Source organism: Panthera tigris, chromosome E2 (assembly GCF_018350195.1).
Source record: "Panthera tigris isolate Pti1 chromosome E2, P.tigris_Pti1_mat1.1, whole genome shotgun sequence".
NCBI classification, from domain to species: domain Eukaryota; kingdom Metazoa; phylum Chordata; class Mammalia; order Carnivora; family Felidae; genus Panthera; species Panthera tigris.
Window position 1 is genome coordinate 361,424 of NC_056674.1, and position 27,504 is coordinate 388,927.

Sequence of the window (27,504 nt, forward strand, 5' to 3'; positions counted from 1 at the left end):
TCCATATGCATAAATACCACAAATATAATATCAGTGCACAGACTTTTTGGTACCTGGCTTTTTAAACTTACATTATAAACATGGTCAGGTTTCACTAGTATCACTTTTAATGACCAAATGAGCAAACAAATTATAACAGCAAATCAAGTGAGTGAAAAATTAAATGTTTTTCCAACTTATATTCACTAGCAACAACTCCCCACCAGTTTTCTCATTTACTTGTGTGCAGGGTGGTCTCCCTGGTTGTCCTTTGGTCTTGAGAACGTCATCACTCAGTGCTGCTTTTCATATTCAGTTCCAAATGCCAACCACGCCCGTTCGTGTTACATTGCAGGATCATGCTGAGAAGGCCATGTCTCTTCAACCGGCTCAGCTTGAGGGCTATGAGGTAGGCTGTTTCTTCTTGCATTTCACCCCACTGTGCGTCTTCTGATGCCCAATGAGGTGCGAGCTCTGGGTGAAGGCCTTTCCACATTTGCTGCACATGTAGGGGCGCTCCCCCGTGTGCGTTCTCTGGTGCCGGATGAGATGGGAGCTCTGGCGGAAGGCTTTCCCACAGTCCTGACACTGGTAGGGCTTGGCTCCGGTGTGAGTCCGCAAGTGCTGGGAGATGGCCGAGCGGTCATTGAAGGTCCGCCCACACTCGTGACACTCGAAAGGCCTCTCTCCAGTGTGGACTCTCTGATGTTGTGTGAGGGAGGAGCTCTGAACAAACGCCTTCCCGCAGTCCTGACACACGTAGGGCTTCTCTCCTGTGTGGATTTTTTTATGTACAGAGAAATATCTTGGATTCCGGAACGTTTTGCCACATTCACTGCATCGGCAAACTTGGCTCCCTTTGTGAATTCTTGTGAACGTAATCTGCTGAGTGCTCCGGCTGAAGGCTCTCCCACAACCACTGTTTTCTCTGGCTTTTTCCCCTTTGTGGCCCTTCTGATGAATTTTTACACATGGACCACGCGTCACCTTCTTAACCCGCGAGCCACGCTTGCGCAAGCGTTTCCTGGGCAGAGTTTTCTGGAGTGAAATAGGGCTGGTGACAAGGCCAGTGTTTGCCCGGGACTGGGGGCTTTTCTGAGGGAGGGTTTCTTCCTGAGTGAGCTCCACTTGCTTCAGTGCTGTGTCCAAGACTTCCTGGGTCCCACCCTGCAAGATGTCTCTTGAGGTAGAGGACCAGGTGTCATCCCTTGAGAATTCTTCCATTTTTAGGTCAGGGGCTGGTTCTTCCTCAGGGATGTCAGACTTTGGAGTTAACTCTTTACTTTCCAGTGTAGTCTCCCACCCTGAAAGAACCCAAAAGATACAGATACTATAGAGAGAAAGTGGCAAAGGGGGCTATCAGTATGACATCATCAAGTATTCAGAAGCTGGGTGTTTTTTTTTGTTTTTGTTTTCCAGGTACCGTCACGCGACCTGGGGAGACTACGGAAAGAAGTGAAGTAGCAAAGAGAGGAACACCGAGCTTGGCAGTCAGGGATGGGGCAAGAACAGGGAGCACTCTCCCAGCTCTCTGACTCCTCATATGCCTTCAAGGTGGGCGGTAAGTCAGTCTTTCCTTGGGCCTGATCCTCCACTGTCCACACAATGCCCACCCCTTGAGGTCCAGAGGACCAGTTGAAAGCATGGATGGTGCAAGGAACTCTTGTCAGCATGTCCAGTGCTCACACTGGGCCCAGAGAAGGTGCAGGGCCCAACTCAGGGCCCCTGAGGTTCCCAGTCCCAGAAGGGTGGAGTGGCCAGCACGGGCACAGCCTTACCCACAGACACCAGGTGTCCAAAGGTTTCTAACATCACGTCGTGGTACTCGGTCCTCTGCATCGGGTCCAGCAGCCCCCACTCTTCCTTGCTGAAGTCCACAGCCACATCGAGGAAGGTCACTGGTTCCTGCAATATCACTATGTCTGATCAGCAGGAGGGTCATCGACAGGAACAGATGACCAGGGCCTCCCAACAGAGTCTGCTGTGCTGAGGACACCCCTGCTTTGGAGTTTGCTCAGAAACACTGACTTGGGCCCATAAGAGGCCCAGTGGGTCCCCTATCACAAACCCAGAGGCTGGGACCCAGGCCGGAGGCAGAATCTACTTCACTAAGAGCTACAAACGCCCTAAGCAAACTACCTCCCTTGTACCCCAGCCTATGTGCAGCTCATCCTTTCTGTGCAACTTCCCACAGAAGACTGCCCCTCAGACCAGCCCTGCCTGCTAGGCACACTCCCTTCTTCTGGGAACAGCCCCTCTGCCTGTGAAGGAACCATCCCTGCCTTTGTGGATGGTGGCTGCTGGAGGGTGGTGTGGCCAGAGGCGGTGCCAAGATCAGTCCTTTCTGGGGAGCTGGCCAAAACTCTGGCAGGAAGAGGCTTCCCCATGGCACTCTTCCTGGATCTATGGGGGCTTTTTACCCACCAGGGGCAGAGCCTGCTTGAGAAGGAATGGGAGAAAGCAGAGCCATGAGACCAGGACTGGAGACACATTCCTCTCTCATCACGTGGAAGCCCCTGAATACAGTCTTGCCTGAAGCCTATCACAGACCACTCATTACATGAGAGCCAATAAATTCACCCTATGGTTGAACCAGTTGTGAGCCATCTGCAGCAGAAAGAGTCCTGACCAATACCACACATCACTCTGTCATATTCTCTGAGCCTCAACAGTCAGCAAGACATGGCCAGTGCTTTCATCTATGCCCCAGCTCTGGGATATTTTGAGGCAAATTCCAGATATTTTTTCCATCATCAACACCTAAGTATGCATTCTTGAAGGACAAGGGCTCTCTTGTTCTAACACAAATTCAGATGTGGTCTGCATGTCCCTACCTGGGGCTCCCAAGCATCTATAAACACTTGGCCCCTCCCTTCTCCTCCAGATTTCTTGCCTCCCAGTCCCTGTGCCCTTTCTTGGTCTCCACAGCAGCAACAAGGCAGCCCAGCCCTTCAGGCTCAGAAACTCTGAGAGGTCTGCCCTGTGGGAGGCTGGGAGGTAGGGGGAAGGTCACCTCATAGGGGACACTGTGACCAGGGAACAAAAGGGTGACACCCCCCACTCACCTCAGGTGGCGCCTTTGCCGGCCAGGTGGTCATGTTCTCCTCCTTCTCTTCCTGGGGAGCTGTGGTCTCAAGAGAGCAGGTGGGGTCCTGGGCGGGTAATGCTGTGGGGAGACACCAGCACAGGGGATCAGCCGGATGTGGTGCCACTTCCAGGTTGGGGCAATGATACCCACGTCTCTCTCTGGGACCCCTGCGGCCATTGCACACATCCTATCTGCTGTTACTACTGTGAGGGCATCTGTGCCCACCCTTTCTTGCCACCAGCTCAAGTCCCCACTCTGGCTCCTCTTCACAGCCTGTGCCCAAATCCCCACACCTGGTTAGCTCAAGATGCATCACCCTAAGGGTGACTGTAGGGCACCAGTGTTCCATTGCTGAGACCCCTGGCCCCACTCCCTCCCTCTCCAAGGACTGTCCCGGATCCTGTCCCTCCTCTGAGACAGCTGCCTCATCTCTCCATTTGCCTCAACAGCTGGCCTCACACTGTTCCTCAGAAGGAAAGACCCCTTTTCTAGCCTCCGAGTATGTTGTCTCTTTGCCTTCCTTGTCCTCTTCCTCTTTGCCTTCTTCCATGGACTTCCTCTGACCCCCGGGACTGGACCCACTCTCATAACACACCCATCTAGATGAGAATTTTATCAAGTTTCCTCCACCTTCGAAAACCATTCTGCCTGGGCTTCCAGCCCCTCTTAACCACAACTCCTTCATGCCTGACTCTCCTCATCTATCGCTGCCTGGTACATGGTCTTCCACAAGGATGATTACACCCCTGCTCTCAAGGGGGAAACACGATGTGACCCATTCTGGCCCACCAGGCTGCCACCTCCTCCTGGCCACAATAATTAAATCTGAGATGAATACAGGGCACAGAGCTAGACAAGCAGAGCAAAAGAGGCTTTTGTTAGAACATTTCCGTGCAGGGAGGCTCCCTACGGAGACACCCTGCCTGTGAGTGAAGCTAACGGAGGCCAGCAGAAGTATGATAGCAGAGAGAGAATGAGTCCTGAGAATACTACAGGAGCCCCTGGGTCCACCCGTGCCTGAAGCTAGATCATCCTGGGACTTTTTCAGTAAATTCTCCTCCCCTGGCATTCACAACTGAGAGTCGCAACTAACTCGCTGATAATGAATGTAGGAATCTCAGGGTTCTCTGGAAGGCCTCTCTTCCTGCCATCCACTATAATATGAATTGATTTTATTCACCCCCAAGGTGTGAAATGTAAGACAGACTGGCTTTTGTCTTAGGGGCTTCCCAACTGTCTCCTTGGTACCTCTATCAGTTTCCTATTACTGCTCTAATAAATTGCCACAATGGTGCCTAAAAGCAAAGTTGCTTTCCTATGATTATGGACATCAGGTCTGACGCCAGCCTCACTGCACTACAATCAAGCTGGTGGCAGGGCTACCTTCCTTCTGAGGCTCTAGGGGAAAATATGTTTGTCACCTTTGCCAGTTTCTGGAGGCCAACTAAAATACCTAGCTCCCAGCCCTTCCTCGTGTCTTCTCTGCCCTGAACTCTCATGCCTGCCCCATCCAAATAACACAGTATAATCTCCCCACCTCAAAATCTTCAATTTAATAAACTGCATCTGCAAAGTCAATTTTGCTGTATGAGGTTACATATTCGGGTGAGCAAGTGCTCCATGGAACTCAGCCTGACAAATCAAATTTCATGGAATCTCACCCCCAAACGTACTCCCATCCCAGCCCCCCACCGCTGTCAGTCTTGCCCAAGCCACCACACCTCTCGGTGGGCATGGTAACGGCTCTGGGTGGCCAATCTGATTCTCATTTTGCCCTTGTTTTTTGCCCACCAACCATCGCAAACTGCAACCTGGTAAATCTTTTTTTTTTTTTTTAAGGTTTATTTATTTATTTTGAAAGAGAAAGACAGCACAAGAGCACAAGCAGGTAAGGGGCAGAGAGAAAGAGAGAAAATCCCAAGGACGCTCCGTGCCATCAGCACAGAGCCTGATGCAGAGCTTGAACTCACGAACCATGAGATCATGACCTGAGCTGAGATCAAGTCAGATGCTTAACCAATTGAGCCACCTGGGTGCCCCCTGTAAGGGTTAAATTGTAGTGTAGGGCTAACACCTAGCTTGAAAAAATAACAGCTTTGTTCTGACATTGAAGGTCAAGAGATAACAGCCTTGCTTTACTCTTGTAAATCAGGCTTCACCAACTAAGGAAACAAAAGCTCAAAGAAAAGAGCATCAGAGGCAAGGTCAAGGAATCCACTGGTTGCAACTAAGCGGCAGAAAGTCTAAAATAATCACCTCATCTGGCAACTGTTTCTAACTCATCTGGGAACTGTTTCTCTGTTCTGTTCCCAGGTGATGATAAAACGATGTGATCGGCCATTAAATTATGAAGAGTGTTGGTCCTGATCGGTCGGCCTTGCCTCTCATTGCAATGAACTTTGTTGTGACTGTCACTGGTGTCCATAGCATTCAGTTTCAGGAGTCGTGTGGATGCAACATTTGGTGCATTGGCCGGGAAAGTTAAAGGTCTGAAACAGGGCCCATTCCCCGGATTGCTCTGCCGACCCCTGGGAGGAAGCTCGGGATTGGGAGAGGTAAGGAATTCTTGGGGCGCGCCATTTGAATGACTCAGGAGGGTCTGCCTGACGCAGCTATAGAACCAGAGTCAGGGATCCTACCGGGACGCCGGTGGACCCCATTAGGTTTGGTGTTTGTCAAGAAGGATCCTATTTTCAGGTGGCTGTGATGGCCTACTGGCCTTGAGATCTCGAACTTGTGTTTTCTTCGTGTCTTAATTGTCTTCTTCCTGTTGACTGGCTGTGCGTCCTTGTCAGTTTTGCCTATCTTTGTCATCGTCCTTGTCAGTTTTGCCTATCTTTGTCATCGGTCAGAATCAGACTACCCCCACCCCGCTGAGTCTCATACTAACCCATTTCCAGGAGTATAGGAGAGCTGCCTCAGTTTTCGGCCTCCACATTAAGAAGCCAGTCCTTCGAACTCTCTGCGAGGTGGAATGTAACAGCTTTCAGGTCGAATGGCCTCCACAGGGGACCTTTAACCTTACTTTGGTATATAAAGTTTGTGATATTGTCTTTTCTAGGCACGAAGACCAAATCCCATACACTGGGGCATGGAGAACCCTCATCGAAAACCCTCCAGATTGGTTAAAACTTCTTCCCCTTCCCCCTCGCCTCCCTAAAGTACAGGCTTTGCCACTCAAAGGTCGCCCATCTGGAGCTCAGAATAAGAATCTTGATGAGACTAAGCGGCCGCCCCCTCTATCACCTGCACAGGAGGGGGGTAAAAAAAAAGGAACTTACCACCCACCGCCCTATAGTTCTCGCCCAAAGAATACAGGTCAAGATGCTTCAGATCTGGAGACGAGCCGAGTCGGGACACTCCCCTGAGCCCGTCTCACACCCGGTCAGGGACTCCCTTCCATCCGCCTCCCGCTGCCCTATCCCTTCTTCCAGGGCCACCCCTGCACCCCTGCAGGGTGATGTCCGACCCTTTATGACTTATGTACCCTTCTCCACTAGCGACCTTTATAACGGGAAGCTTCAAAACCCCTCGTTCTCAGAGAAACCCCAAGCATTAATTTCTCTTCTTGAAACTCTATTTGTGACCCAACAGCCAACCTGGGATGACTGCCAGCAGCTCTTGCAGGTTCTCTTCACCACTGAGGAGCGGGATAAGATCCGTCGCGAGGCCCGGAAATTAGTGATGGGGCCAAACGGGCAACCCACCGAGGATCCCGCTGGATTCAAGGAAGTTTTTCCTTCCTCACATCCTGAAAATTGGGACCCAAACGCTCCTCACGGTAGGCGATCATTGACCCTATTTCACCAGACTCTACTGGGAGGTCTCTGAGCGGCCACCCGCCGGCCCACAAACATGTCTAAGGTAACAGAAGTAATTCAGGGGACCGAGGAAAGCCCCTCAGCCTTCTTAGAAAGGCTCACGGAGGTGTACCGCACCTTTACCCCTGTAGACCCTGAGGCACCTAAAAATAGAAGAGCATTAAATTTGGCCTTTGTCTTACAGGCAGCCCCAGACTTGTAAATGGACATTCATCCCACTGTACCCAACCCTTATACTCTCCTTAGTTTGCTTCCCCCTTCTCAGGTGTATTATACAGTTCTGGACTTAAAAGATGCCTTCTTTGCCATCCCGCTGGCCCCACAAAGCCAGCCACTATTTGTATTTGAATGGACTGATCCTGAAAAGGGACAGCTCACCTGGACGCAACTCCCCTAAAGATTTAAAAATTCTCCTCTTTTTAATGACGCCCTGTACCAGGATTTAGAGCCATTTCGAATCTCCAACCCGCAGGTAGCCCTACTGCAATATGTTGAGGATATCTTGTTGGCGGCCCCCTCTCATTTAGAATGCCTGAGTGCCACCAGAGAACCCTTGAGTCTTTTGCAAAAACTGGGGTACCGAGTGTCAGCCAGAAAAGCGCAGATCTGTCGTACTGCGGTGACCTATTTAAGTTACAACCTTAAAAAGGTAAGTGCTATCTCGGTGAACAAAGAATTCGGGCTATACTCGATATTCCTCAGCCTAAAACTCGCAAACAAGTTCGCGAGTTCTGGGGGCAGCAGGCTACTGCAGAGTATGGATACCTGGCTTTGCTGAACTGGCAGCCCCTTTGTACGCCACTCTCAAGGGGTCTCCGGAGTCCTTCACGTGGGGGGAGACTCAAACTAAAGCCTTCCAAGCCTTACGAGAGGCTCTCGTGACCCCACCGGCCTCGGCCCTGCCAGATCCCACCAAGCCATTCCGTTTGTTTGTAGCCGAAAAGGGGGGGGGGGGGTAGCCGAGGGAGTTCTGACTCGGAGCCTGGGACCTTGGCACCGACCGGTGGCCTATTTATCCAAGCGGCTGGACCCAGTTGCTTCCGGGTGGCCCCCACGCGTTCGACAAATTGCCGCCACCGCGCTCTTAGTTGAAGACGCAGACAAACTAACTTTGAGGCAGGCACTGTCTGTCACCGGGCCCCACGAAGTGGAAGCTTTACTGCGGGCTCCCCCAGAGCGACGGCTGTCAAATGCTCGGATTACCCAATATCAAGCATTGCTACTCGACCAGACCTGAATACGTTTTTGTGCCCCCACAGCCTTAAACCCAGCCACTCTGCTGCCCGAAGGACAAGGTCCCCCTCTGCACTCCTGCCCAGAAAGCTTGGCGACGATCTCGTCCCTCCGCTCCGATCTTATGGACGTTCCTTTACAGGACCCTGATATCAGCATGTTTTCAGGCGGCAGTAGTTTTGTGTTTCAAGGGCAAAGGCACGCCGGGCGCTGCAGTGACGACGGACCGCGAGGTTTTATGGCAACAGACCCTTCCCCCGGGAACTTCAGCCCAGCACGCAGAGCTCATCACGCTAACAAAAGTCCTCAAACTCGGAAGAAACAAGCCAGTTCATATTTATACGGACAGCCGCTATGCTTTTTGCAACCGCGCATGTACACGGATCCATTTACCAAGAGTGCGGTCTCCTCACGGCGGAAGGCAAGGCCATCAAAACTGAAGCTGAAATTTTAGATCTTCTAGCAGCCATCTGGGAACCTGCGAGGCTGGCAATCATTCACTGCCCGGGACGTCAGAAAGGCGACTCCCTAGAAGCAGTCGGAAACCGCCTGGCTGATGCAGCAGCCCGAGAAGCTGCCCCAACTAAAAGTAAAAGTGCCTTGGAGCTACCGATCTTGACCGAGGGAGCCCAGTTACACTCCTAAAGATTTGGAGTGGGTTTCAAGAAAAGGGGGAAGTGTGACGCCGGGACAAAAGTGGTCTCAGGATCCTGAAGGTAAGATCCTCTTACCCACGGCACTCGGGCGGCGCATGGTGGGTCAGCTCCACCAAGGGACTCATCTGGGAAAAACGAAGATGGCGGAATTAGTGCGGAAGAAGTTCAGGGCGCAAGGGCTGGGAAAAGAGATCGAAGAGGTGGTTGAAAGGTGTGCAAGTTGCGCCCAAGTAAATCAGGGTGCAAGTAGGAAGGTTTCAGAAGCTAAAAGAGATAGAGGAACTGAGCCAGGCCGGTTTTGGCAAGTAGATTTTACTGAAATTAAACCAGGGAAATACGGATACAAATAACCTGCTTGTTTTTGTAGACACCTTCTCCGGGTGGGTCAAGGCGTTCCCCACTAAATCAGAAACGGCTCAGGCGACAGTTAAGAAATTATTAATGAAATAATTCCTAGATTTGGGCTGCCTCTGAGCATAGGATCGGACAATGGCCCGGCCTTTACGGCGCAGGTGTCCCAGGGTCTAGCCTGGGCATTGGGACTAGATTGGAAATTACATTGTACATATAGACCTCAGAGCTCGGATCAGGTAGAAAGGATGAATCGGACCCTAAAAGAGACCTTAACCAAATTGTCCCTTGAGACGGGCGAAAATTGGGTTGACGTCCTGCCTTTTGCCCTTTTGCGAGCGCGTTGTACTCCATTTGTCAAGGGATTTCCCCCTTATGAAATTTTATTTGGCAGACCTCCACCTATCCTGCTGAGGCTAGGAGGCGACGTAATGGAACAGTTGGAACAGGACCGCTTGCTGGCTTCACTCGTGGCCCTGCAACATGTACGAAAGGAAATAACCAGGGCCTTAAAAGAAGCCTTCGCTCATCCTCCTGTTCTTCCCCACCCCGTTCAACCAGGAGATTTAGTCTGGGTCAAGAGGCACGAGCTTAAAACCCTGGAGCCGCTCTGGAAAGGACCACACGCCGTGATCCTGACTACGCCCACGGCCGTGAAGGTAGATGGTGTCCGAACCTGGATTCATCACTCTCAGGTTAAAAAAAAAACAACCTGTGTGAAGGCAGGAACACCCGAGACTGATACAGAACCAGATAATGAACAGCAATGGAAGGTCCGAAGGCACTCAGAGGATCCTTTAAAGGTAATACTGATGCGGGCATACTAATAATAATTGTCTGGGTTTGTATAATGATAAGCATGGGGGACTGTACGGAATTGCATCCCCTATCTTTTTGGCCATACCAACGGGAACTCAGGGACACTGTCACGGGGAAGGTGATAACATCTAATACCTCTTCCACTGTGCCTTGTTTTTTGTTTGGTTTATGCGACTTGGTGGGGGACTCATGGGGGACTTTTAATTACTAATTATAAACAGCCAACGGGCTTCGCTCCTCCGTCCCCGAAAACCCCTATATGGTTACCTATGGATGTGGACACAGGGATCAAGAACAAAAATTGGCTAACATACCAGGGTTATACAGTTGCCCTGCAAATAGAAAGGTCGAATGTGAAGGAAAAGGCCAGCAATAATTGGTATCAGAATTTATTCTCTTGGTCCCCCTGGCTCACATCACTGCTCACCACCATAGCTGGGCCACTGCTATTATTACTTCTCGGGTTAACCATCGGCCCATGCATTATCAACTGGTTAGTACAGTATGTCAAGAGGCGAGTTGGTGAAATAAAAATTATGATGATTAGGTCCAACTACGTCCCCTTAGTTCCTAATGATGAATCAAGGGATTGATTCACTGACAAGAAAAGGGAGAAATGTAAGGATTAAAGTGTAGTGTAGGGCTAACACCTAGCTTGAAAAATAACAGCTTTGTTCTGACACTGAAGGTCAAGAGATAACAGCCTTGCTTTACTCTTGTAAATTATGCTTCATACTCTTGTAAATCAGTCTTCACCAACCAAGGAAACAAAAGCTCAAAGAAAAGAGCATCAGAGGCAAGGTCAAGGAGATCCACTGGTTGCAACTAAGCGGCAGAAAGTCTAAAATAATCACCTCATCTGGCAACTGTTTCTAACTCATCTGGGAACTGTTTCTCTGTTCTGTTCCCAGGTGATGATAAAACGATGTGATCGGCCATAAAAACTCTGTACCCCAGCTGTTCGAGGCCGCACTCTTATCAAGAGTGTTGGTCCCGATCGGTCGGCCTTGCCTCTCATTGCAGTAAACTTTCTTGTGACTGTCACTGGTGCCCATAGCATTCTGTTTCAGGAGTCGTGTGGATGCAACACCCCCAACCTGGAAAATGTTTACTCTGTCAGACAATACCACATGTCCCTAGAGCTCATGGACTGGTTCCCACTGCTTTACAGTAACTCTTCCCATTGCTTTAGGACAACACGAAAACCCCTGCAAGGGCCCTGCCAGCCCTGTCCCCTGCTCCCTTCTACCATAGACCCACCCAATTTCTCTCGGATTTTTTTTTTTTTATTTTTTATTTTTTGACATTTATTTATTTTTGAGACAGAGACAGAGCATGAATGGGGGAGGGTCAGAGAGAGGGAGACACAGAATCTGAAACAGGCTCCAGGCTCTGAGCTTTCAGCACAGAGCCTGACGCGGGGCTCGAACCCACGGACCGCGAGATCATGACCTGAGCCGAAGTCGGCCGCTTAACCGCCTGAGCCACCCAGGTGCCCCTCGGATTTTTGAATATACTGTCATTGCTCCCACTTTGGGCCTTCACAGGCAATGCTCTCCTGCTCAGCACATCCTTCCTGCCCCCTTCTTAGTTCCACTCCACACCAGGTGTCAGCTACAAGCAACTTGCCTCCAGGAGCCCCACCAGCACCCTTGGGTTCTTCTCAACCCCATCATTGTCAAACGCGTATTCATTTCTCAAATTCCCATCATTCTTACTGGGTCTAAGGCTTGTTGAGCTCATGAATCTATGAATCCTGTCTTGGTCACCACTTTATCCACAATTCCCACTCTGGGAGGGGTGCCTGGCTGGCTCAGCTGGTAGAGCATGCAACTCTTGATCTTGGGGCTGTAAATTTGAGCCTCATGTTGTGTGTGGAGATTACTTAAAAAAATTAAGTTTTGGGGTGCCTGGGTGGCTCAGTCAGTTAACTGTCCAACTTCGGCTCAGGTCATGATCTCACGGTTCATGGGTTCAAGCCCCGCATCAGGCTCTGTGCTGACAGCTTGGAGCCTGGAGCCTGCTTCAGATTCTGTGTCTCTCTCTCTCTCTCTCTGTGTGTGCCTCCCCTGCTCACACACTCTCTTTCTCATAAATAAATAAACTTTAAAAATTTTTTTAAAAAGCATTCTGGGAATATGCCTATGTGACTAAAATCACGTTTTCTATTGGCTTGTAGCACAGCAGGGATTCCAAAAGGATGAGAATGAACAATTTTATCCCTTAGCTTCTATCACAAGCCTGTGGAGGGCTAGTTAAAGAGTGCAGTCCCAGGCCCTGCCCAAGGGTTTCAGTAGCTGTGAGGTGTTGTCTGAGACTTTCCATTTCGGTAGATGGGTCCAGGGATACTCAGATCCCTTGACCTAGGGGCAATGGCAGGTATTTCAGCAAGGAACCATTGAAGCTCTGACTCAGGAACACGTTGGGGAGGTAGATGCTCTTGGCCTAGATGAAGAGGCATGACCCTTCCCCGCCCCTTCCGAGGAAGCCTGAGTTCTTCCTCCCCCATTCTCCAAGATGCATCTACAGGAGTGTCCCTCTCCGCCCCTCCACTGCACTTACCTTCCTCCTCAGATATCCAGGTTACATCCTCCACCAGGGCCACTGCCTCCTGACAGTCCTCTGGGTGCTGTGACTGCACCCACCTCTGGAGCTTCCTGGGCAGCGCACCCAGGAACTGTTCCAGCACCAGCAGCTCCAGCATCTGCTCCTTGGAGTGCGCCTCGGGCTGCAGCCACTGGCGGCACAGCTCACGCAACCGGGCCAGGGCCTCTCGGGGCCCCGCCACCTCCTCGAAGCAGAACCCCCGGAACCTCTGGCGTGCAGCCTCAGGGTCAGCTGGATGCTTGCCTAGCTGTTGAGTGGGCTCCCCAAGTACTTCTGGGCTTAGGCCCTCGTCTTCAGCATAGAGGGCCCGAATCTGGGCATTTCGGGGACGAGCTACCTCTTGGTTCAGTGTGAGGACTTCAACGACTTCGATCTTCATCAGGGGATTCCCAGCAGGAAGAGGATCCACTTGAGGGTCCAACTGAGCCGCAGGACACTCTGTAAGTCAAAAGCACAGCCAGAGAGATGGCCAACAAGCACATGAAAAGATAGTCAACATTATTTGCCACCAAGGAAATGTAAATCAAAACCACTGTGAGGGGCACCTGGCTGACTCAGTCAGAAGAGCGTGTGACTCTTGATCTTGGGGTCATGAGTTTGAGCCCCTTGTTGGGTGTAGAGATCACCTAAATAAACAAAAACTTAAAAAAATAAATCGTGAGATACTACTTCATACTTACTAGGATAGCTATTATCAAAGATGGGTGGTAACAACTATTGGCGAGGATGTGGAAAAACTGCTGTTGGTGGGAACACAGAACGCTGCATCATTTTGCAAAACAGTCTGGCAGGTGCTCAAAAAGCCAAACACAGAATTATAACCCAGGAATTCTCCTAGGTATACATCCAAGAGAAATGAAAATATATGTCAATACAAAAACTTGTACAGGAACTTTCACAGCAGCATTCTTAACAGCCAAAAAGAAAAACAAATGTCAGTCAAAGGAAGAATAAACAAAATATGGTCTATCCACAAATTGGAATATTATTTGGCCATAGAAAGGAATGAAGTAGTGATACGTGCTAAGCCTTGACAACATTATGCTGAATGGAAGCAGCCAGACACCAAAGGCTAATTTTAAGATTCCATTTATACGAAATGTCCAAAATAGACGAATATACTGAGACAAAGTAGATTTGTGGTTTCCAAGAGATAAGGAATTCAGGCAATTAGGGGGTGTTGGCTAATAAAAATGAAGCTTTTTCAGGGAGATGATAAAGACTTTCTGAAATTAGACTGTAGTGATAGCTACACAACCTTGTGAATTATAGTAAAAACCACTGAACTGTACAGTCTCAAAGGGTGAACTTTAAGGTATGTAAATTACACCTCAATATGGGAGGTGGGTGGGAAAGCAAGAGGCAAGGAGGCTTAAGAAGAAACCTGTGATGCTCTATAGGCCCACAGCTATGTACAGGGAGTAGAACCTGATCCTGCCTCCATGGGAGCCAAGAAGACAGGAAAGTCTGAAGCCCTGTGTCTTGGCACAGAACTCACAAGAACACAACTCCAGCACGTCCCTGAAATGCTAAGGAGGGCACACAAACCAAAGGAAATAAGAAAGCACTGTACAACTCTAAGGAGAAATGCTAACTCTAAATGACTTGAAAGCTTTAAAACTGTCAATAGAGAGGCACCAGGGTGGCTCAGTCGGTTAAACATCTAACCGCCTCAGGTCACAGTCTCACAATTCTGTGAGACGCAATTCTGTGTCTGCCCCTCTCTCTGCCCCTCCCTGGCTTGTGCTCCTGCACTCCATCTCTCTCTCAAAAGTAAATTAATAAACATTTTTAAAAAAGTAAATAGAAAAAATGTAAATCACGGATTATGGTTTACTTCCAATTAGGCTTGTTTGTTTATAAAAACAGAAATGGTCCGGCTGATGTCAAGAGCAAATGTGCCCGCTCACACTTGCTGTTTTGAATATACCTGATTAGCACAACTCTACCTGCAAAGGAACTTCCAGCATGAACTCAAAGCCTTAGCAACGAATGCCAGGGCAATCAATGCTCGGGGACTTTGAGCTGGTTAATCGTGTTCAGGGAACTATCTGGACAGGAAGACCACTGTAGAGACACCAAGATAAGAGTATTTGGACACAAAGGCCAGACAGCATACGACAATAGAACCCTGACCCCGCAACCTCAGGACTTGTTTGACCTGTTTGACCGCCAGTTTTTTTCTTTCACCCCCAAGTCAATAACCTCCAGTCAGAACCTTCCTTTTTTCCGCTGTAAATTTTCCCACGCCTGCCTCCCTGCCAGTCTCAACTAAACACTAGGTGTGGTGGCAGACGACCTGCTACAGTGGCCTGAGTAGATGGCCTCCGCATGTCCTCATTTGGGTGGTCTTTTTCCCACAACACACGTTTCCTGAGCAGGGGTGTAGGACGGAGCAAAACTGGAAAACACAGGTAGTGCTAAAGCACCGCTCAAGAAAACTGAAAGATTCCCAGGTAAGCATTAAAAATTACGCTGGTTTTAGTGTGATCATTACAACGCAGGAAAGCTCCCGTCACGTGAAGTAAAAGAACGCAGCAGGAAGTGTGAAGTGACCGCACCCGTGTTGTTTAAACACACAAACTCGGAAAGACCCGAAGAGCAGCGGCTCCCTGCGCGCCACCCGCACTGTTAAGCAGCGGCCCGGCCGGCCTTCCAGCACCGCGGCGTCCGGGAGGGTGGCGCTGGCGGAGGCCGCAGCCACAGGTACTCTGCGGCCCGCGTTCGGGAAGCTGAAGCCTCAGTCCCCCTCCCACCGGGTAAACGGGACGACACCGCCCACGTCCCCATAGCCACGCCCCGATCCCCCGGTCCGGACGTGCATCACGAGCCTGGTGCCGGGCCACTACAACTCCCAGGGCCCTTCGCGGTGCACACTTCCGGAGCGGCCATGTTGAAGCTGTGGGTGCGACCCAGGCCCAGATCGGACGGCCGCCCCTTGGCGAGTTGCTGGGCTCTCGGCCTCCTGCACTCTCGTTCCCTCCCCCGCCCCCCTTCGCGACGGCTGACGCACCCTGGGGCGGCGCCGGCGCAGCTGGAACTTCCATATACACCTTCCCGGTCTGCCAGTTTTCACCCTTCGGGCAGGCGCAGGGCGGAGGATCGCGGTCGCTTCCCCCTAAGGGAGCGAGCGCCCGCATTCCTTATCCATTTTCGGATCCCCGATTGTACATTCCTCCCCGTTTGCGTAGGATGCTTTTTTTTTTTTTCCCTCCCCCTCCACATTTCCGGATTACAGACCTTGGCTCGTCTATGGTTTCCTCGGTTTACTGGTTTCACAGATCTAACCGGTGTTGGAAATTGCTGGCACGCTCTTCGAGAAGTGAGTCAGCTCGAGGTCAGGAGTCACCAGCGATGGGTGGGGCCGGGCCCGCTGCCCCGAACTGGCCTTGGGCGCTTGGGGTTGCAAAACACATCCTGGGCCGCGCTTTTAATCTCGGCCATCGCCAGTCACTCCTTTCCTAGGGTTTTTTTTGTTTTGTTTTGTTTTTTTAGCATATTTTTATTAAAAGACTTTTTAAGTAATCCCCACCCAATGTGGGGCTCGAATTCACCACAAGATCAAGAGTCCTAGAATCAAAATCCTAGTCCAAGGGATTTTTTTTCCTTGATAAAAATAACTACGTTGATCTCCTATTTCTGACCTCCTCCCCTAAACAAACTTTTCTATTAATTTTATTTGGGGGCTTGCCTTTCCCAACTCATTTATATTTATCCTTGTCTTCAGGATTTAATTACCTTCCTGTTCCCTAGGATTTCTGGGGGTTCATTTTCCCCTCCAGATTGTTGATTTAAAAGCAAAATTCATTTCCCCACTTCCAGTTAGCGTTCTCAGAGCTTCAAATTGCCCTGAGAATAACTCAGGAAGCCAAGGATGACAATTTCCCGGATCCCCAGCAGGGCTGGGCTTGAAAAGTGCCCCAGTTAAGGGATATTAGGAAGCAGCGGGGGCGGGTAGCGCTCCCTGGCCGCTCCTTGCTGGGCCACAGGCACCATTTTGAGTAATAATCATGCATGACACTTGAAATCTTCATTCTCCACAATGCTTCACAACTTTCTAATTTCTAAAACTTTCGTTTTTTACTCCTTGGTTAATCACGCGGATTATTTAGTACTTTATCCCTCAAGAAAATTAACTGTAGGTTCTTTTCATTCTACTCCCATCCACTCTCCATTTCTAATTTTATTTCTCCTTTAGTCTTGGATCATGTGTTTTGTTCCTCCTATCTCTGGGGGACACTAGGGCAATTTCTCAAAATCTTGAATTGAATGCTCATTAAAATGTTAACTCTTAACCATTTTAAGTTTCAGAGCCTGTCTAGGTGTGGATATGGAGAACTCTGCCCATCCTTGTGGTGCTGGGATCTCAGTGGATCTGCAGCCTGGCTCTCCCTGCAGTAGCAGCCATTCAGGACAACATATATTCCGCAGGGTTATTGTAAAGCTCCTCCTGGGTGCTATGTGGTCAATGAGATGGGCCACAACCTGCAAGCTGGTGGTTAAGTGTCATTCTAGTCACTGCAGTCCTCTGGACCATCCCCCAAGGCCACTAAGGTAACCCTTCCTGTGCTCTCTGTCAGGAAAGTATTCACCTCACTTCACAGAGAAAATGTACTCTGTGAAGTGAAAATGTACACAGAGAAAAGTTTACAGCTGGCAGAGTTGAAACTGGATCTTCAACTCACTGGCACATAGTTCGGGCTGACTGACCCACTCATCTGTGTGGGGCTGCACAAAATAATCTCTATCAACTGCAGCTCCAAGTACTGGCTTTCTTTTCTTTTTTAAAATATTTATTTATTTTGAGAGAGAAAGAGCGAGCTTGAGCAGGGGAAGGGTAGAGAGAGGGAGACAAAGAATCCCAGGCAAGCTCTGATCCCCCAATGCGGGGCTGGAACTCACAGAACAGTCAGATCATGACCCCAGCTGAAATTAAGAGTGGGACTCTTAACCAAATGAACCACCCAGGCACTCACCAAGTACTGGTTTTCAATCCACCACCTGAATGACCGGTGGTGTGTGTATGTGTAGAATTTTAGCAATTTAGTCCCCTCACTTGCAACTATCTATTTAGTGGGTTGTTATACAAACTCACCCAGCCTCTGGGAAAGGGGCTTAATCCTTCTGGGCCTTAGTTTCCTCTTTCTAAGTGATTAGGTTACATAAAGCCAGGAATAGCATGTAGGAAAGGATGATGGAGGATGTTTTTCTTCCTCCTCTTACAGTTCACTTCCCTTTCTGCTTCTTCCCTTCCAGGGTAAGCCATCTCCCTCAGTGCTTAGAGTTCCACAGTGAACGCTGACTAACCAGGTACACTAGGGCTACCAGTCCACAAATAGAATAATAACTAATAACAATGACCTTTCAAGATCTTGTTGGGGGCAGGGTCAGGAGGAACGCTCACCTCAGCTCCTCTCATCCCTGTGTACACTCCCTTGTTCCTTTTTCTCCTTGTCCAGAATGCCCCCAGCTTTACACCTTTTCTCCTCCTCTCCCCATCACTCTTCAGCTCTGTTGGGCCCTCCATGGCGTTGCCTTTGAAGTTTGTTTACCCCCATGGACTGCTGAGGATGTCAGCTGGTTCTTGTGCATCAGAAACCCTAAAGCCAGGCCCAGCGGAAGATCTCCCAAAGGTGCTGATGGTCATCGTAACATCAAAGTCTTCGAATAGCAGTGGTTAGTTACATGAAGACCCCTCAAGACCTGGGCTTTACACACCATAGTCCCAGTAAGCAATAGCATCTACTCTTATACTGGGAGAATGGACTTATATGGAAGTCCATACTGGGAGACTCTAAGAGCCCTGTCCAAAGCCACACTGGGGAACATAGCAGCTGGGATCCAAGCCCTGTTCTTTTATGCCCTTTACACCAAAGGCTATGCTTCCCATAGCCACTATCTTAATTTTCCTCATATGTGCCAGAGTGTGCCATACCCCTGCCTGTTAGTCTTTCCCAACATCTTCACCTGATACCCCTTCCTCATCCAGCTCTTAGCTTCTGTGTCCTCTCCTCAGAACTGTCTTCCTGAGCAGTTCTCAACTAGTATTGCCCACCCACGCCTCCTCCCGCTAGCATATTCCATTGTTTCATTTTTCTTCACAGCACTGACTATCTCAAAGTATCTGTTTCGTTAATTATCACCTTTCTACCTTTTCTACAGCAGCACTGCCCAATGGAGCTCTCTTTAAGGAAATGTTGTAGATCTACACTGTCCAACATAGTAGCCATTAGCTGCAGCTGACCAATGACCATCTGAAAGACGGCCGTGACTAAGGAACTAAACTGGTTAAGTTCATTTTAGTCTGTTTAAGCTTAATCAGTCACGTGTTAGTGGCTGCTCTGAAATGAATGTAGGCCCATTCATAAGACAGGGGCCTTACCACCATGTTCAATACTGTGACCCATCCCTGTAACAGTTCGTGGCATTTTTGCAGGCGCTCAAGAAATACTGGCTCAATATAGCCGTAAAAAGTGCCTTTTGAGTTTTTTAGCTCTCTGGATTTTCCTATATTTCTGTCATTTACAGGAAATTTCACTGGCATTTTAATTGTGTCCCACCTTTAAACTATCATGGGAGGATTGCTATTGTTACAAAGTTCCCTTCCACTTGGGAGCCTGAGCAGTAGCTGGGAGTGCAGGCCACCGGGTAAGAGGACACCTGGTTTATATTCCTGCTTCTTTCCCAACCAGCTAGGTCAGAGACTTGCATTTCTGCTTCCACTGGTATAATGGCTCCAACACTTCTCTAGAGGCTGGAATGATGGAAGGACTTAAGTCAAGAAAGGGAATGCATAAACTTAAAATTTTTCTAAGCCCTCGAAGTTATTGCTTCTACTTATTTTATATCCCACTAACTTAAATTTTTTTTCAAATAGAAATGCCTTAATAATTTATTCCTTAACAATTCCTAATCATTTTGGGGTGCCTGGGTGGCTCAGTCAGGTAAACATTTGACTCTTGATTTCAGCTCACGGTTCATGGGTTCAAGGGTGGAGCCTGCTTGGGATTCTTCCTCTGCCTCTCTCTGCCACTCCCCTCCTCAAAATAAATCCAAAACAAAACAAAAAAACAATTCCTAATCATTTAATTCATTCTTAGATCCCATTTCAAAAACCTATTAATATCTTTGTGTTAAATTGGGTATTCCTTGTGTAAGCCAAGGCTATTCATCTCTATTGTTATTTGTCACATTGATGAACTCTTATTTTAACTATTTCAAAGGATTAGTTTAAGGTGGTTAATTGTCATGAGCTATCAATATTTCCTTTTTAATGTTTTTCTCATTTTGTGCTTTAGTGACAAAAATGCTATTATACCTTGCAGAATCTGTCAACATTCCAGCCTTGTCCTGTCATTGAACTGCTCGTGTTCCATCGAAATGGCCTTTTAACAGGAAGGTGGAAGATATTCACTGCCCAGGTCAGTAATAATAAGTAGCTGGCCACTTTGTTCTGAAAAATTTTTATAAATTATTTTAACATTTTTCCTAGGACCAATTTTGACAACCTTCCACTTTTCCAGAAATCTTTCCATTTTGTTGTTTGTTAATTTCTGGGCATCTAGGCTGTGTCAGGAACTGGTAACACAGCAGAAAGGAGGTAGCAGTTTCCTTCTCAGGAGGCTGTCACAGCCTGTCAGTATCTACATTCAGTGATTACCACCTGACACACATATTTGAACTTGTTTGTATATTTTCTAAAAAATGGTATTATGTGCATCTGCTTATCTTTATACGTGTTAAAGATACATATTTAAGAAATACACTTATCTTGGAGACTTTCATATCAGTACATGGAGCTGGCTCATGCATTGTTACTGTTGTATAAAGTTCTATAATGAAAATTACATGTGTTGCTGAATATGTGTGTAGTGTTATTTCCCTATATAGGTTTTTAGCTTGCCTTTGATTTATTCTGTTTAATCAAAGTTGGTTTTGAATTTTTGTCTTTCCAGAAAATTAGTTCTTGGGTTCTTTTTTTCTTCTCCATTTGATTCATTTATTTGTGTTGTATTTATCTTTTCTGTTTCCTTAGGACTTTGAGTCAAATGTGTAGTTCATTTGTTTTCCTTATTTAATTAATAGTGAGGGCATTTTCAGGTCTTGAAATTACCCTAGGTATTATATTTGGACACCAGGCAGAACGGTTTCCAGATAGAAGGATCAAGATTACATGGGTCCTAATGAGCAAATATGTGGAGGGTCACAGAATGTATTCTTGAATAAAGGTTTACACAGTGTTACCACACTCTGCTAGGCTGGATTCCTGCCAAAATATGTTTTGATAGTCACTCAAGATTCTAAACTCTTGACTCACTCCCTAGGATGTGAGCCTTTCAGAGTTCTTAATAGCACTATATATCTCAAGATTGCTCCTTATCATCCCTTACCTACCCTCTTGTCTCAAAGCCTGGCCTTGTCTTCATAGTCTCCTCTTTGAAGACATCCTCTTGTTTTTTTACAATTTCTTCAATCATTTATTCACTCAACAGTTTCCTGAGCTAGAGATGGAGTCATTGTCTTAGCAACTGGGGATATATATGGGAAACTGAAATAAAGACACCTGCTCTCTTGTTTAATATTTGTTCTAGGTGTTCAGTCAGATAACAGAACAAGTTGGAAAAGACCTCTTTTTCTGTATTTGTATACACATGTGATCAAAATTTTATTTAGAACTTGCCTTCTGTATGACTTATCTGGCATAAAAATAGGATGAGACATTTCATTTTTATTATTCAGTGTGGTTCTCTCCAGTGTAAGTTTTCTGTTTTGTTGTTCTGTCAAATAAGGTGGGAGCTAAGGCTAATGATTTGCCTGCACGGATTACATTGAGGATCTGCTCTCATAGGAGTCCTCTGATGTTGAATACAATGAGGACTCCTACTGAAGGGCTTCTTGCCAGTGGGTTCTGTGACTCCTGAAGCCTTCCTAAGACCCAATTACATTCTCATGATCCTGAGTAAGAGAGCTGTGCATGAAAGAAACCTTTTCACACAGTCATAGTCCCTTGGCTTTGGAGTTCTCATAGGTAATTATTTGATCTAAGAACTTTCCCAAATTCATTACAACTGGGTTTTTTTTTTTTTGGCGGGGGGTCCAATATGAGTTTTCTCAAGTCACAGTGAATCAGGCCAGAAGCCTTTCCTGCTAGGATCATATTCCTGGGGTTTCTACCCTGTTTGAGTTCTCATGTCAAAAAATTCATGCACATTAGTTCCTCCATTCAAGGTCTTTGCATGTTAGTCTCCTCCCATGTGAGCCTTAGTTAAAGGCTGAATGAAAACAGGCCTTCTCACATTAAACACATTTTTTCAGTCTTGTTCTTGAATGGATTATCCTTTGTATAAAACAACTGATTTTCTACATCCCCCGTGTCTGCTTTATAGCCCATATGAATCCTCTCAGACTACACAAGGGATGAATGAAATCTAGAAGAGGATTTTCTTCTCTTCCTTCCAAAAAACAATCTTCTTGTAGATGTTATTTTTTTCTACTAAAGTTTGCACTGATTTGAGTATTGCTACATTCATATTTGTATGGCTCATCTCTCCTGCTTCATTACTTGCCAAGTCAAAAAAGTTAAATGTCTTGCAGGCTTTCCTATAATCACGATCTTCAATATAGTGTCTTCACCCTATTGCTTATCAATGATTAAATCTAGATTATATCTCAAGTTTTTTTTTTTTTCAATTTTTTTTTAATGTTTATTTATTGTTGAGAGACAGAGAGACACAGAGCATGAGCATGGGAGGGGCAGAGAGGGGGAGACACAGAATCCGAAGCTGGCCATAGGCTTTGAGCTGTTAGCACAGAGCCCAACCTGGGGCTCGAACTCACAAACTGCGAGATCATGACCTGAACCAGGGTCAGATGTTTAACCTACTGAGCCACCCAGGTGCCCAGATCTCAAGTTTTCTAACCAAACTACACAGAATGGCAATACTTCCTTGAAAGGACACTGAGCAGTGGCTAAAGGTTTGAGTGCCATCAAATATCGTCCGTATTCCTGATCTTCACAGCATCTTCCCAAATCAGTGCCTTCTTAAAAACAAATGCCCTGGGGCGCCTGGGTGGCTCAATGGGTTGAGCATCCGACTTCAGCTCAGGTCATGATCTGGTGGTTCGTGAGTTCGAGCCCCGCGTTGGGCTCTGTGCTGACAGCTCAGAGTCTGGAGCCTGCTTCAGATTCTGTGTCTCACTCTCTCTCTGCCCCTCCCCTGCTCATGCTCCATCTCTCTCTGTCTCAAAAATAAAAAAAAAATTTTTTTTTTTAATTTAAAACAAAAAAACATTAAAAACAAATGCCCTCTGTCTTAAGCACTTATTACTAAGTTTCCCTTCTGCTTCCACCAATGTCTGTGCTGCCATTTTTGCTATCAGGGACAGCTGGATAGCCATACAAAATGAGTTGCCTCAGAAAGGCTGAGCTTTCGACTTAAACTCAGTCCCTTGAGTTAGGGAAAGGCACAGCTACACTAGTGATGGGAGACAGACCACTGCTAGAGATGGTTATCTCATCCAGTGGTAAATAGAACACGCTATTCCAAACATCTAGGATTCCCAAGTCTTTATGCACTGCTGGGACCTCCTTCTCGAGTCCAGAGAGGTGCACTCAGCTGGCTTCACAAACCTGTATTTGGATGTCTCTCAGTCCCTTCTCATTCATACTTATTTAACAGAACCAGTCAAGACATGTGACAATTCCACAAACTCTTGAATCTAGGTGAAAGCTATTAGGGAGTTCCATGTAAACTGTCAAAAAAATTATTTCAACATAAAAAGTAAAACCAGGGGTGTCTGGGTGGCTCAGTTAAGGTCTGACTTCGGCTCAGGTCATGATCTTGCAATTCGTGAGTTCAAGCCTCTTATGGGGCTCTCTGCTGTCAGCAAAGCCTGCTTTGGATCCTCTGTTCCTCCCTCTCTCTGCCCTTCCCGCTTGTGTGCATGTGCTCACTCACTCTCTCTCAGAAATAAACATTACAAAAGTAAAACCAAAACCTCTATTTCTACCCTTCAAAAGTTTTTGCCTTTGCCAGATTTCCTCGTATTATTGATTAAAACCAAAAATTCAGGAGTAGTAATTTTTCTCCTTTTTTCTTCTTTTAAAGTTGGATGTTGATATATAGAAAAAGAACATATATGGTAAATGCATACATTACAAAGAATACTCACAGGAAATCCCTGAAGCCTTCACCTACGAGAGATTCTTGGCAGCTTCCTTTCCTTTGGCCATTACTCACCTGGCCCCAATGAATCCACTATGAATGGGGAGAAGCCGATGCCAGCTTCTCCCCAAACCCTCTGCTACTCTCAGGCCAGGTGACCTCACTTCTTCCTTAGGTAGTACTACCACGGTAACCTGCCTTACTTCCATCTGCGTCCTATTAAGTTCTTTTTTCCTAAGCACCTGCAGTGAGCTTGAAAAGCTGTACCACACATCTGCCTGATAAAAACCAAACTACCTTCACAGTGAAGGCCCTGTGTGTTCTGCCAAACCTAACCTGCCTGTCAGTATACCTCAGTTACCTCCTACCAGCCCACTGGGTGACTCCATGTTCCCTGAATGTGCCAAGCTTATTCCATTTTCATGGTCACCCCAAATGCTGTTTCTGTGCTTGGAAGCTCTCTTCACCACCACTCTTATAGGTGTGTAGAATTCTTTCACTTTGGGGATTGACTTAAAGCTCACCCCTGCAGTGCCCTTCAAAATACCTCCTCTAGTGTAATTATTCATTGCCCCCACTTTACACTCTTTCCCTTCTCAGTATTTAACCACTACTCATCTTTACAGAGTTATATCTGGGGAACTTGTTTGTAGAGGTCATAATCTATTAGACTGCGAAGTCCACAGTATCAGGGATTACTTTAGGTCTTTGGTTTACTACCAAAGTGTTTAGTATACTATATGGAACACAAGAGGAGTTCCACAAGTATTTGTGAGGTGTAAAAGGGGAGGCAGTGGAGGGAAAACAACATGTAAAGGACTCATTGTGACAGAGCAGAGAGGAGTCAGGCACCTGAGGCCTAGTCTGTAATAAAATGTCCTTATAAGCCTCTCTGGACATGGTCTCTCACTCTGGGTTATCACCTCAGAATCTCCTGGCACCCGTCAAGCCAGCTCTCCCTGAGACGTACAGAACCACAGGTGCCCCAAATCCCTCACGGCAACTAGATTCAGGGAACTACTGGATCATCCAGAAGTACAAGGCTGGAAGGTCTGCCAACACAGGACACGGGATCTGAGCTTCAGGGAGGATGAAACACAGACCTGCCACAGTCAGAGCCACAAGACAGGAAGGGACTTTGGGAGGCTAGATCACAGGGAACAGCCAGGGGGAAAAGACACCATGATGGGTGGATACAAAGTGCTTGTGTTGCTGGGGACCTTCCAGGTGACATAGTTTAGTGACCTATGCTAATGGATGTTAGGAAGGTTTTCAATGAAGAGGATGAAAAGAATGACTCAGTATGGAAAAGAAAAACCACTAATACTGAGCCATCAAACTGAGTTCAGAAAAAGGGCTCAGAGATTCATAGAGATGGCAGTCTATGTTGTGGCAAACAGAAGGACATCACCAAAGATGGGGATCAGGTGCAGATTTCGTAGCTGAATACTACCAGAAGCAGGTAGTTCCAATGTCATTTGCATTAGAACACAAAACAAAGGGAAGAAGAGAACATCCAAAGTTTTCTTTACAAAGCTGATAAAGATAATCAGGGCGCCTGGGTGGCTCAGTCGGTTAAGCGGCCGACTTCAGCTCAGGTCATGATCTGGTGGTCCGTGAGTTCGAGCCCCGCGTTGGGCTCTGTGCTGACAGCTCAGAGCCTGGAGCCTGTTTCAGATTCTGTGTCTCCCTCTCTCTGACCCTCCCCCGTTCATGCTCTGTCTCTCTCTGTCTCAAAAATAAATAAACGTTAAAAAAAAATTTTTTTTAAAGATAATAAACACAAAAAAGAAATCCACCCACCTCCTGAACCTAATTTATGAATATGGATCTGTCTGTGGATGCCAGCAGCTCTTACAAGGGCACTTCCACATTTATTATGTCACTGTGTTAACTGTTCAAAGGAGAAAATCACTATGATCACCTTGGCATGACTATTAGGGAAAACGGGCTATTACTGATTTTCATTTATTAGAAAGGGCTAGATGACTATTGCTTTGTCCAGATAAAACTGACTTGAATCAAAACAGAGTCCAGCATCATGCTTGTCAAGACCCAGAAACTTTCCCATTTAGGTCACTCACTCTTCACACTCTCAACTTCAGTGTTTTGGAAGTACCAGCTGTGACAAAGGTCATTATGTAACTGGGCAAGAGTAAAACAATACTAATACGATTGCCTCCTGCTTTATACTTGCTGGTAAAATGACTGTACTGAGAAAATTGAGGCTCTAGTAAGACTGTTATAACTAATAAGAGAACTTAACAGCATGACAGGTTCATCTGGACCAACTACGCAAGACTGCAGAGGATTAACCTGAGCCGATTAACAGCAACCACTACAGTGAAAGCCCAACAGCACTCAGAAGGCCTGACATAGCACAGTGAAGCGAGATCCCTCTTTGTACACTTGCGTCAAAACTCGACTAGACCAATTCTGCATCAAGGAATTCTAAATGCAATCATCTAACAGGATTTTCTTAATGAACCCCTGACAAACTGATGTCAAGCACTCATCTTGCAAACCAGGTGGGTGAGAATAGTTCATTGTTTGTTTTGTTTGTTTTTTTGGTTTTTTTTAGAAATAATGAGAGGAACTATCATTTATCCAAGTTATAAAACTACCATATGTACAGCAGTATGTGTACTCAGACTAAGATCAACGAAGCAGAAGGGACCAAGACCGAAGCCTATGCCCAATAAGTACCATGGAAATTTAGTCTGTAATAAGGACGGTGTTTCCAATAAGCAGAAGAATCTAATCAAAATTTGTTGAAAGAACATATGCTCCATACCATATACACAAAGAAACTCCAGATAAGTGCAACAATCAGACAAAAACAAACAAACAAACAAAAAACCCTGAAATACAAGAAAGTATTTATGAAATCTGCCTATCTATGAATGGGATAGGAATAAGAACAGATCTGAAAGGAAAAATACCTAAATTATATAACTTCTTTATGAAAACTAAATTTAAAGGTAGAAGATAAATGGGGGTGCCTGGGTGGCTCAGTCGGTTAGGCATCCGACTTCAGCTCAGGTCATGATCTCACGGTTCATGAGTTGAAGCCCCACATTGATCTCCGTGCTGACAGCTCAGAGCCTGGAACCTGCTTTGGATTCTGTGTCTGCCTCTCTCTCTGCCCCTCCTCCGCTTGTGCTCTCTCAAAAATAAATAAACATTAAAAAAAATTAAAGGTAGAAGATAAATAAATGTTGGTCTGGGATATCTGTAGTATCAGTACCCATAATTAATACAGAGTTCCCAGAAAGAAGAAAAAAAAAAAGGAAAGTATATAAACTCACAAAAGTACAAATGGTCCATAAACATAAAAATATATGTAAGCTTCATGAGGGAAATGTCAACAAACTGAACATAGTATCAGATCTGCCAACCTTAAAAAAGATCATTAAAAATCGCTGGCAATGAAGGGGAAAAAGCTTTCATGTAATTGAGCAGCTATATGTATTTTTTAGAGAGCAATCTGTTGCTACCAGATTTTTAGCTTTTATCTTGGTTGATTCTAAAATTCTATTTTAAGAAATCCTACCTGCAAAAACAAAAACAAAAAACACCCCAACTTGAATATGCAACAACAAAAAATATGCAGTAATGTTTTTTGCAACAACCTGAAAGACTATCACAGGAGGAAACATCAAATGTGGACTACATAGCATCTGTTAAAATGGATACAACAGGCCTGTTTGTATCCAGTAGAACACCCCCAAGTCATAAACTTATTCATATACACACATGAAAACATCTATAAAAAAAAAGTCTGG

General features: G+C 46.7%; 2 protein-coding genes across 14 annotated transcripts in view; one reads left to right on the forward strand and one right to left on the reverse strand.

The window, feature by feature from the left end:
• Positions 1–303: 303 nt before the first annotated feature.
• Positions 304–26,753, forward strand: LOC102968023. 6 transcript variants are annotated; one of them, XM_042969930.1, is made up of 13 exons: positions 304–388; positions 1,399–1,540; positions 5,381–6,848; positions 7,416–7,537; positions 8,264–8,837; positions 9,523–9,931; positions 15,059–15,260; positions 16,860–17,108; positions 17,811–17,864; positions 18,064–18,230; positions 18,717–18,841; positions 19,880–19,975; positions 25,988–26,753. In XM_042969930.1, the coding sequence occupies exons 3-5, from the start codon at positions 6,284–6,286 to the stop codon at positions 8,573–8,575; spliced, it is 999 nt and encodes a 332-aa protein (XP_042825864.1). In that variant the 5' UTR covers positions 304–388; positions 1,399–1,540; positions 5,381–6,283; the 3' UTR covers positions 8,576–8,837; positions 9,523–9,931; positions 15,059–15,260; positions 16,860–17,108; positions 17,811–17,864; positions 18,064–18,230; positions 18,717–18,841; positions 19,880–19,975; positions 25,988–26,753. The 6 variants fall into 6 exon arrangements, with proteins under 6 accessions (XP_042825864.1, XP_042825865.1, XP_042825869.1 ...); XM_042969931.1 differs by lacking the exon at positions 15,059–15,260 and having other exon boundaries at positions 25,988–26,752; XM_042969935.1 differs by lacking the exons at positions 7,416–7,537; positions 8,264–8,837; positions 15,059–15,260 and having other exon boundaries at positions 9,690–9,931.
• ZNF274 (zinc finger protein 274) overlaps positions 382–27,504 on the reverse strand; it is a 30,057-nt gene continuing 2,934 nt past the window's right edge. For 6 of the 8 annotated variants that reach the window (XM_042969866.1, XM_042969863.1, XM_042969862.1 and 3 more), the window contains 4 exons: positions 12,510–12,992; positions 3,045–3,145; positions 1,758–1,884; positions 382–1,283 (listed from right to left, as the gene is read on the reverse strand). In XM_042969866.1, coding sequence (XP_042825800.1) covers positions 382–1,283; positions 1,758–1,884; positions 3,045–3,145; positions 12,510–12,992 — 1,613 coding nt within the window. Of the gene's footprint in view, positions 1,284–1,757; positions 1,885–3,044; positions 3,146–12,509; positions 12,993–13,234; positions 13,649–15,794; positions 15,884–27,504 lie in introns of those variants that run through there. The other 2 variants (XM_007093513.3, XM_015542613.2) reach the window with 2 other exon arrangements.